Source organism: Sinocyclocheilus grahami, unplaced genomic scaffold, assembly GCF_001515645.1.
Source record: "Sinocyclocheilus grahami isolate Dianchi unplaced genomic scaffold, SAMN03320097.WGS_v1.1 scaffold31.1, whole genome shotgun sequence".
Taxonomy (NCBI): domain Eukaryota; kingdom Metazoa; phylum Chordata; class Actinopteri; order Cypriniformes; family Cyprinidae; genus Sinocyclocheilus; species Sinocyclocheilus grahami.
In genome coordinates, this window is record NW_015505210.1 from 4,812,598 (window position 1) to 4,824,298 (window position 11,701).

At 36.8% G+C, this 11,701-nt stretch overlaps 1 protein-coding gene across 1 annotated transcript in view; it reads right to left on the minus strand.

Moving 5' to 3' along the window:
* The window catches only part of LOC107575491 (segment polarity protein dishevelled homolog DVL-3), a 33,054-nt gene extending 26,434 nt beyond the window's left edge, over nucleotides 1-6,620 (minus strand). The window contains exon 1 of the mRNA XM_016261861.1: nucleotides 6,140-6,620. Coding sequence (XP_016117347.1) covers nucleotides 6,140-6,300 — 161 coding nt within the window. The 5' untranslated portion in view covers nucleotides 6,301-6,620. The remainder of the gene's footprint in view (nucleotides 1-6,139) is intronic.
* Nucleotides 6,621-11,701: the final 5,081 nt, after the last annotated feature.

Genomic DNA, 11,701 nt, shown 5'->3' on the forward strand with positions numbered 1-11,701 from the left:
AAAACAAACATTTAATAATCAGATGGAGTATGCTGAGAGACCGTATGTGTGTACGTGTACCAGTTGTGCTGTACAAGAATCAACAGAATATTTCAATACCAGTGGAGAAATGATCTATGAAATTGAATTCCAACAGTGACAAAATAATCAACTTCATAATTTTACAATTTATGGGCAATTTCCCCCTCAGTGCACAAATAAACACTGTAGTCTTTGCTTCCACAATGATGAACAAGACTAATGATTCCTTGCACATTCAAAATGCCTGTCGCGATTATTGATTAATTGTCTGAGCATGGTTATTTGATCCAATCACAATTATAGTTCACAATTTGAAATCACATTTTGCCATCCAAGTAATTGAAATTTAAGCACTTAAAGAAACGCTGTCAAATGAGTCTCTTTTTCCGGCGTGGTATGGGAGAGCAGGGGAGTCATAATCAGGGTTAGTTAATTACAACTAACAGAAATTTTTTTTTTTTTAATTAAATAAAATATTATTATATTATTAATTTTCAAATCATTGAAATTAATAATTTTATTATATACAATTCCATGTAAAAAAAAATTGTTAATAACAAATATTTGCATGACAATTCATCATCAGCATTTACTCATCATGATTGTGAAAGGCCTTGGGGTTATTCTGTTGAATATAGTTATATCCTACACTTTCGTAGCATTCTTATTCAATTCTTTTAAGATTTAGTAAGTCTTAGGATAAATAAAATAAAAATAATTACAATCAAAAATATGTTTTTCCCCAACTGAGTTTAACTGCTACAATGCATCACGGAAAATACTGTGACATAGCCGATATTTTAAGGCTTGGGCACTGTAATAATATTGTGTTTCTGATATACAATGCAACTATAATTTCATATACTGTTGCAAATAAAAATGAAATATTGAATGACCTTCCTTAAAGGCAGAACATACTTTTGTCCTGATTGATGCATGCCATGAAATATACCTCAAATCCTCTGAATCGCCATTTATTACTGTTTCACCATGAGAGGCTTTTCTCTAGTAGGATCCTCCATCTGTCTGTGAAACCTGTGTGTGTGTGTGTGTGTGTGTATACTATAATGATGATCATGATGCTAATGGCCTTACTGGCCCTGCAGCTGTTATGAGAGAGACCCAAGAGAGAGGCTGACACACACACACACACACACACACACAGTCGTTCAGACTACCACCACTAAATGTACACAAGGTCTATCTGAAAGAAAACTTAAGTGTCCCATTTAATCAAGTACACCACCTGACAAGATCTCTATTCTCAATGGCACATTCTTAAAGAGAAGTAATTCATACATTAGAACAAGTACATGAAACTGAATCTGATCGCTTCCCTGAAACTGATGACACATCTGCAGTGAGCTCAGCTTCATCATGCTCTCATGCTACATCACAACGCCACATTCCTGCCACTGGATGAAGTCAGAGCACAGAGATCCAGTATAATGTTGTTAATAATGAGTGTGTATACATATGGGTGTTTATATGAAGGGTTAAAAAGTAGATTGCCTCTCACTGAAGCTGAGTGAGTGTGTGTGTGTGTGTGTGTGTGTGTGTGTGTGTGTGTGTGTGTGTGTGTGTGTGTGTGTGTGTGTGTGTGTGTGAAAGACAGACACCATGAAAAAAGAATCAGACTCACTGATTAAGACATATAACCTTATCATTACATCTCAAATAATGTCTTCCAGTCAACATGACAAATTATCAAGTCACACAACAATTCTTATTATTATGATACCTACAGTATAGGTTTATAGTAATATTTATGTACAGCTTTTTTTTTTTACTATCAACACGGACAGTTTTAAAATAATTTAGTGCCTTAATTTTTGTTGAGTCCAGCACATTATAAATTGGGATATTCTAAACTAAATCAGCATGGCTCATGAATATTAATCAGGTAACATAATGTTTGGCCAGCAGTCATCTTCACTGAGGAAAGTGAGTGCTAGGACTAATGGTGTCTACAAGTCATGAAGTTCATATTTGATGAAAAATATTATATCTGCTAATGAGTTGAGAAGTCATAATTACGGCACCAGGTGCATTAAGTCAGTTCGGTTGGTGCAAAATGGCAATGTAGCTTTTCTACAAAAAAACTGCAAGATTTTTAAACTCTACATCAATTGGCACATTTTTATGTTTCTATTCAATTCATAAAGGACTTCTGCAAAGATTTTTAGAAGTTGCAAAGATTATTGGAGTATGTTATACATATATATACTTCTTTAAAATGTCACATTCGGTGCATTGTTACTTGCTTTATCTTTTACATTTAAATTTGCCAGCCATTTGTGAGTGAAAACTGTTTCTACACCACCATTTTTTCAGTGTATTTACACACTCTAGATCATCTGATCATGATGCCCTACAATCTGTGAATTATCATAATGTGTCAAATGCATCAGATTTAAATAGTCTTCTCATATCCATATGAGATACGCGTGTGTGAAACAAACTGCGGGGATCATGAGCGGACTTTCGTCGTACCTGCCAATCAGTAGGTTAAAACCTAATCATACAGTACGTGCCGTAATGTGCAAATGTTAACCACAACTTATTACTGCCACTCTCACTAATCTTTCACTTCGTTTGCCTTTTGTTCCAGGTCACTGAGATGAATTCAGCTGATGTTTTGATTTGAAATCACGTGCAGCGTAATGGGCATGGATCAAGCGGGCCTGTTTTGCATCATGGCATGGCAGTGGAGAGTCTGGAAGTGATTATGCCACAGGGTACGGAACAATGGCTGGCTGTTCACCTTGATGAGCTGGTTTGGACAGTACGCTGATACAAACAAGCAACGTGGACAGAAAAAGTCTGTTAGGAGGGTCCTGTTTTACAGGTGGTGGACGGGTCTGTGTGCGCGCAAAGAAGTTTGTGTAGCTTGGCGTCTAAAGGAGAACCTTCTGGCATGCCAAGAAAAGCAAACAAAAAGCAGATCGCATGGACTTGAATTTCGCAACATGACACTGTTCTTTGTGGCTTAACAGTGACTGTAGAAATCTGCTCAGAGGATCAGTGAGCATGATTCCCGAGTGGTCCGGTGTTTCCAAGTCAGCATTCCAGACCTCAGCCGCATGCACTGGGAGGTGCGCAACAGCACTAAAGTACACTTTACCGCTCATAAACACTGGAATGACTGCTGCACTACTGGGGGTGGTGACAGAGCAAAGTCATTTTTTAACTCCTACATCTAAATACGCAGCCTGCTGCTTTATAAACACAGTAGCATTGAAACAACACCATGTAAATATTGACAGGCAGAATCCCACACTTTCTGACCAATGAATTGCCATTACTTTTATAGTCACCGGCTATTAGATGATAAAGATGATCTTTTTATAGAGATTTAACTCACAAAGAACAATTTTGTAGCAATTTTCTTGAGCGGCACATTACTTGATAGCCTAAATGTCTTGATAAATAAATGTTCATGACGTTTATACTTTTATACATAACTGATTTTGGTCATTTTCATGACTTTTCCGGGCCTGGAAATCACCATTTTAAAATTCCCTGATATTTCCAAGACTGTGGGAACCCTGAATGTGTAACAGGTCTTGAGTTAGGCCAGATATACAGGAATGAATTGGTTTTATTGTTTAAAGTAGAGCTGTGTGTAAATCATGTGCAAATCAGAAAGTGTGTCGGTAGTTATGATAAGAGTCAGATTATTTCAAAACCAGGGTCAGCTCTCCAGCTGTTTGCAGTAGAGCTGATTAAAATTGTGTAAATCGGGTGCAAATCAGAAACTGTATCAGATGATATGAGCCAAAGTTACAATTAAAGGCAGGGTATGTGATTTTTCAAAAACACTTTAGAAAACTGATTCGGGCCGAATCGCAAAACAAACTTGTAGCCAATCAGCAATAAGGGGCGTGTCTACTCGTGATGTGGAGGAGAGAGCGTTCAGTGCATAGGACGGACATTAGCCGAGCCGAGTGACAGAGAGATAGAGATGGCGAATAAAAAACAAAAGAAGAAAACGTCTGCAGAATGATAAGGCAAGAAGTAGAACCCGTGTAAATATCGGATCAGCTTTCCAGCGCTGGAGAAAACTCAAGGAGCGGAGGCCTGCGATCGGACGCCGAGGTTGCTTTGTTTCTTCTCAATAGGTGAGTAACACCGTGTCTGCGCCGCAACAGCTAAAGTCTGCCTACACAGGGCTCTACGCTTACTTTTCTTTTTAGGAGCACGTTCAAAATTTTAGGAGCACCTTCTAAACAATTATCCAAAATGTTATCAAAAAGTAGCCTTCCCATTAAGAGGTGATATTTGACTCCTCTAACTTTATTAAAAGTATGTCATCTTTTGTCAAAAAAATGTATATTTTATAAGCTTTTTACAATTTTTAATTTAATTTTTAAGTAGAATAAGAAATATAAGTTACCAATCAAATGAAATCAGTATTAACAAAATTAATTTGTAGAGGTGGCACAGAAGAACACAAAAGTGGCCCGGTGTACTTTCAGATATTTAATGAGGCTCAGAAGTGGAATGAGTGCAATTGAATTCATAAATTCATGGTGATATTAATGGTGGTTTTAAATATACAATTTTGAATATAGAAATATTAAATGATTTAAATAACTGAAAAGATACTTTAAAAATTAAACAAACTGCCAGCAGGTGGCAGTAAGTCACTGATTTTTATTACTGAATCATTCATTCAATTGATTAATTCGAACGGCTGATTCATTCAGGAATGAATTAAGTGACTGTCTTTATGAATGGGTAATCATGAATCACTGACTCACTAGATAGTCTACACTTTGCTTATGAAAGGATTCGTGAGATATGTCTGTGATACATTACTCAACGCTGCAAAAACACATAGAAACCATTGAAGCTCCCCTGAGTGCAATCACAAATATGATGATGATCGGGTCAGTCGCACTGGTGCTCCTAAAAATGTTGTCATAGTCGCACGCAGTAGTTTTCAGTCGCAAATGCGACTGAAATGGTCGCACTGTAGAGCCCTGCTACACTGGACGCGATCAAACGACCGTTGAAAACCATTTGAAATGTGTGTCAGCACGTCATAAATAGAACCCGGCAGCAGTTTTCTGTCGGGGTTTGTTGAGCCGCGCCGCTCACGTCCATAGACACGGTGTAACATTGGTTTTGCTTTGTTTGACAGAACTAATCGTTACCTGGGTTGCGTACGTATATGTGGGGCGGAGCTATCAAAATAGGGGCAAGAACCTTTTGGCGTAGGGGCGTGTTTGTTTTGGTGATTTCAAATATCAACACTGGCTACCAGAAATCACTTACCCTGCCTTTAATTACTGTAGTTACTATCTCTCTCAAAATGTGAAGACCTGATTTCTCACACTATTGACCGATGTCTTCACCAGTCAGGATGATGTTTTTTCTGTTCGCTTGTTTGTGTGTGTGTTTAATTTAAAATTTTCCTTTTTCAATAAACACTGCACTCCCAAAGAGTGCACATTTAGCATGTGAAATGTTTTTGAGCTGAACATAGCTAGAAAAAAAATGATTTCCATGGAAAGCAAAGTTAAAACACCATGATATTTCCGAATTTCCAATCACACTTAACATCGCAGTGTTCATGTCACCGTACAATTACACGAGTAAGTAATGAGTAAGCAATGAGCACCATACAGTATACTGTGTAATTACATCTTGTAAGTCATTATTTTAAAATGAAACATGGGCACTGTAATGTTAAGCATTCTCTTACTCAGTCTGGTGTATGGTTTCACAGCTGATCTGTCACTGAAATAAGCTGGTCTTTTCCTTTAAACATCAGACTTTGAACCTCAAATCACATAAAGCCTCCCCCCATTAACACTGACCACAGACTTGAATATACACTGACCACCTTTTAAACAATAGACGCGGATATGGGCTAGAAATTGCGGTTTGTTAGCTGTTTGTACATATAGCGTGATCTGGAAACAATACTAATACAGACAGTACAGCTCAGATTTCTGAGGTTGTGTGAGAGAAACCGACGGGGGGGTTGGGGGGGGTGAAAAGACAAGAGAAAACAAGTAAATAATGACACCGAAATAAAGCCGTCACAAGTGCTCAGTCTGACAGGAACGACGGACGATACAAATACAAAGGGGTGCATATCGTGGCTTACCCGAAATCATCGTCCATGGATTTGAAGAAAAATTTGTAGTTGGGTTTATTGAGGACATTTTTGAAGTCGACGAGCGTGACGCTTTCAGCGGGAATGGGTAGTTTGATGAGGTAGGGAGTGTCCTGCTCGTCGAGGTGATAGATGATCTTGGTCTCCGCCATAGCGGGCCGCTGCTGAGAGACAGGCCGCGCACATCAGCCCCACAGCGGCTCGCGCTCCCAGCTTCCACCGCGCCTCTGTCCAGCCGCAGCCTCTGCGCGCTCTCTTCACTCAGCGACGATACACCCCAAGGACAGAGTATCCTTGCGGTCGTGTGTAATACAGCTCTATCGAATAGTAGAATATATCAGTATAATAGATGGTCCTCGGCGTTTTCTTTCCAAAAAGAATCGCGCAGGTCGGTCTCCTCTGGGCTCCCTGTGAATACTGTTGCTTTCCCCTCTTCTCTGTCCTTTGGAAACAACTCTGTGAGATAGCCCCTCCTATCGATAGCTCCCTCTACAGGACGAGCTATACAAATATTATATCTGCTACAGTTATAAATGTACTCATCTGATCTCAGGATAAGGGAAAGACGCAGCTCAGGAGGCCTTAAGTCGTGTTGTTGCGTATTAATCACTCAATAGAACAACTCGACCTTTTTGACTGCATGCGGACTGAATAGATTTCTGAATTATTTTCAATGTCCTTAAATGTTTTTTGGGGTTGTGAGGTAGTAGTAACCCAGCAAACTTGCACCTCATTGCTGTAACTCACCTGAGGAGGAGATACTGAGTAATGATTAGTACGCCCTCTAGAGCAGTGTTTCTCAACCAGGGGTCCGTGGACCCCTAGTGGTCCTTGACGTAAGGCCAGGGGGTCCGTATAAAGTATGAATTTTTGTATAAATTTCGTATATTTTGACATGTTCCCATGACAGAAAAGTCCAATATAGCTGATGATATGGCCAAATACTAGACAAGTCAGCTAACTTGCATTATACTTGACTGTATTTGGTCCTCACTGAGACACACAAATGATACATAGATGAGTCAGTTTTGTTCTGGGGGTCCTTGAGGATGGTTCTGAATTGGACTGGGGTCCGGTACGCCAAAAGGTTGAGAATCACTGCTCTACAGGATGAAACGGCTCCTGTACAGCTGTTGAACTCTGGTGACCTCTGGAGGTGCACAAGATCAAAAATATCTTTCTTTAAACTATATCAAAGTTGGCATGCCTTTAAATGGGGTAAATCAAGGCTGGAGTGGGACTCGTTTTTTATCCCTGGAGTTTCACGCCTTAGTTCACGACTGACTATAGGCCTATTCAAATAAAGTCATTAAAACCTGAGTATACAGGCCTATGTCTGCAACAGTGAACTGTCCAGCCTGGTAATCCGTTGTATTTTTTTGCTCACATATCTTCAACAACTGACGTTTTTTCAGCAAGGTGCTAAAACACTGTCTTCTGTCGGGGGAGTCAAACGATAATTACGTCATCATTAGGGTTGCCAATTAACTTCAGAAATGGAAAATAAGGGACCATTGTGATTCTTTATATTCTGAAAATAAGGGACAGAATAAGGGAAGCTGAAAATATTTGTACTGCACCATAATGTCTGCCTAAAAGGTTTTCAGAAATAATCACATTTGTTTTGCTTGACCTATTTATGTGCAATTATTCTAAAAAGAATTTTAATGTCATACAAAAAAAAAAGTCACCGGCCTGAGTTAATTGTACCATTCTAGAATTGTGACTGAGCAAGTAGTGTAGTAATTCAGGAGGGGAAAATACTGTGAAATTACATACTTACAAAAGGCATGAAATTTGAAAGCATAACAACTGAATGTCAATGAAACATCAGTCAGTAAAGCATTTCAATTTAGCAATTTTTTAAACTAACATTTTAGTGCAACCATATAGCCTACGAATGAATGAAAATGTAAAGAAAACAGTGTGGTAAAAAACGTATCTACGTCTGGTCCTTGGATTTGTACTTGGATTTGTGGTCCAATTTTAAGAATATGCTAGAAGTAAATTTTTTTAAATGTAGCCTATTTTTTTTCTCTGACAGAATTAACTCTTTTTTATTATTATTTTTTTTTATTAATTGATATATTACATTTTTTTTAAACATTAAGATGCATTTACGTTTTAATGGCAAGCCCCCTCCCTTGTAAAATACTGTGACGTATTTATAGTCTCCACTGTTACGTGTAACAGTCCTATAATAGGTTTTTAGTAGTGCTGTCAAACGATTAATCGCGATTAATCGCGATTAATCACATCCAAAACAAACGTTTTTGTTTACATAACATATGTGTGTGTACTGTGTATATTTATTATGTATATATAAAGACACACACATACTGCATATATTTAGAAAATATTTACATGTATATATTTATATTCATATAAATGATATCGGGTCATTCTATGGAAATGTCCATTTTTCTGTCCCTAGCCTTTGCAGAAATATTACACTTGAAAAACACTTTAGGGTTATAATTTTTTTTTAATTATTTTAAAATAAAACAATGTGTTATTTGAACAATTACACCTTCTTGAGCTATCAATGTGGCAATATTTGTTTTTAATTAATTATAAAGAATTCCAAAGCACCACAAAACTGCTCGTCCCCACAGCCATGTACAGAGGGGAAGTGCTTTATTTTGAGGTCAAAAACAGGGTTTTCTACCATTGAAAATACAATGATGTATTCATAACTATCAAATATATTATATAAATTACATAAAAAAACAAAATGGCAAATAAATATGATAAAATATGTAATGAAAGTAGTGGTCCCCTGGAGTTGTCACTGGTGTTACCGTTTAACAAAAATATTTGATTTTGAAATAAAAATCACACTGATGACATCACTTGACTTCCTTCCTCCCATTTCCTGAAGATCTGTGAAAAAAGGCCCATGTGAAGTCCACTGTCTCTCTTCAGTTATCAGAAATGTTCTCATTTATCTCATGATTTCATATGAAGCTTTTAGTGGAAGTCACTGGTGTGACCTACGTTATTGTTAGGGAATTGTAAACAAAACTAGAATACAAATGGATTAAACTTCTTAGTTTAGTGAGTATACCATGATTGACAACACGTGGTTTGATACCTTGCAGCAGGCATTTTGTAAAATGCATTTTTCATGAAAATTGTCACTGGTGTTACCTTCCTTATGGGTAGCACCAGTGAAGATCAGTTTATGTTTATGCTCTTTTACTAACTGCTTTCACTAATTGCCAAATGTAACAATTTAGTCTTATCTACTTAATTAAAGGCCCATGTGAAGTCCACTGTCTCTCTTCAGTTATCAGAAATGTTCTCATTTATCTCATGATTTCATATGAAGCTTTTAGTGGAAGTCACTGGTGTGACCTACGTTATTGTTAATACGTTAATTGTAAACAAAACTAGAATACAAATGGATTAAACTTCTCAGTTTAGTGAGTATACCATGATTGACAACACGTGGTTTGATACCTTGCAGCAGGCATTTTGTAAAATGCATTTTTCATGAAAATTGTCACTGGTGTTACCTTCCTTATGGGTAGCACCAGTGAAGATCAGTTTATGTTTATGCTCTTTTACTAACTGCTTTCACTAATTGCCAAATGTAACAATTTAGTCTTATCTACTTAATTATAGTTGAAGAATAAGGATCTTTGGACTGTATGTCACTGGTGTTTCAATGTGTCACTGGTGTTACTTTTTTTTCTGTCACATTAAATAAAATGTGTCACGTGGCATGATAATAATTGTACATTTATCATTATTTTTCTGTAACTCTGACTACATGTACTAAAAAAAATCGAGAAATAACATTTCATAAAAACCTTTAAAATTGCCAAAGAATTAAGGTAACACGAGTGACAAAAAAAATGGTACATGTGGTCTTTAAATAAATGCACAAAAAACATTTTTTTAAAAATGCTGTCATTTATGTGTATTCATAAAGTCAAAAGATAATATAATAATGTGGACTAAGTTTAAATGCAAAAAAAAGAAATACATTTGTGGCATGATAATAATTGTACATTTATCATTATTTTTCTGTAACTCTGACTACATGTACTAAAAAAAATCGAGAAATAACATTTCATAAAAACCTTTAAAATTGCCAAAGAATTAAGGTAACACGAGTGACAAAAAAAATGGTACATGTGGTCTTTAAATAAATGCACAAAAAACTTTTTTTTTTAAATGCTGTCATTTATGTGTATTCATAAAGTCAAAAGATAATATAATAATGTGGACTAAGTTTAAATGCAAAAAAAAGAAATACATTTTATAGACATCTTGCCATACCAAAAGTGGACGTTTCTGTAGAATGACCCTATCATATATAAATATATTTAATAAACGGAACATATTTTTCTTAAATATATACATGCATGTGTGTGTCTTTATAATAAATACACACAGCACACACATAGGCTACATTATGTAAACAAAAACTTTTTTTTTTTATGCGATTAATCGCGATTAATCATTTGACAGCACTAGTTTAGGTTTCCCTGAGATGATCTATAACATATATATTAATATCTCATTACAAGAATCGTGTTGTTATATCGCCTAACTAAACGTTTTTCTGTTAATTTCTCGCCATCCCAAACGCTTCTGACCCCATTTTCATAATTGGTGCGACATTACAGTTAACCCATTAGCCTACTGAAGCTTGCAATCGAGTGTCTAATTAATCGGACATTTGGCTGAAGACAATGATCCTGAAGAGATTGAGGCATGAGCAAACACTGGCAAAGACTAGAGGATTAGAAAGATTTGACTGTAACTGTTCTTTACTCCAAGTTTGGATGAACAAAAACACAGTCCCATCCGTCTTACTGACAAAAGGTAAGCATCGTTTTTATTGCATTATTGAAACGTGTATTTCCTAATACTCAAAGTAAAAGTAGCATTTGCCTATTATAGTCCACGCCTATAATGTTTGCATATTAACCATAGTTAAGTCCATGTTAACCACAAACAATGATTTACTTCTCATAACCGCGATAATACCAATGTTACTGTTTTTCCTAAAACAGTGTTGTTTGTAATGGTAAAGTAATTGTAACTACAAATGCCGTAGTTGTTCTTCCCCCAAAAGATTTAGCATCTACAACAATTCTAGCTCAGTTCCATAGTTGCTAAGGTGTACCTACCTATAGAAAAACCATGATACATTTCTAACAATGGGCTGAAGGGGTCACGTGGCTGAAACCGCATATCAAAGCACACACAGACAGGATCAGTAACACATTTACTCATTAAGGTAGACAACATTAGATGAGGGTGGAAAACAACCCCTTTTATTGTTGGCTGTGCAGTGTTAAAGCTTCCAATCAACAAAGCTATGATTCTACAAGCTAGAGAAACTTGCTGATGAGTGTCTGCCATATGCAAGAAAGTCAAATCCAAGGTTGGATCCTCAGACACAACACATATAAAGTGCTCTCTGTTGTCTTTATTACCTGTTAAACTGAACCTGTCTTCCACTGTGCTTGTAGTTAAGGCCAATGATGATCAGCTTGGACCCATCCACCTATAACCCCACCCTGAACACCCATCACG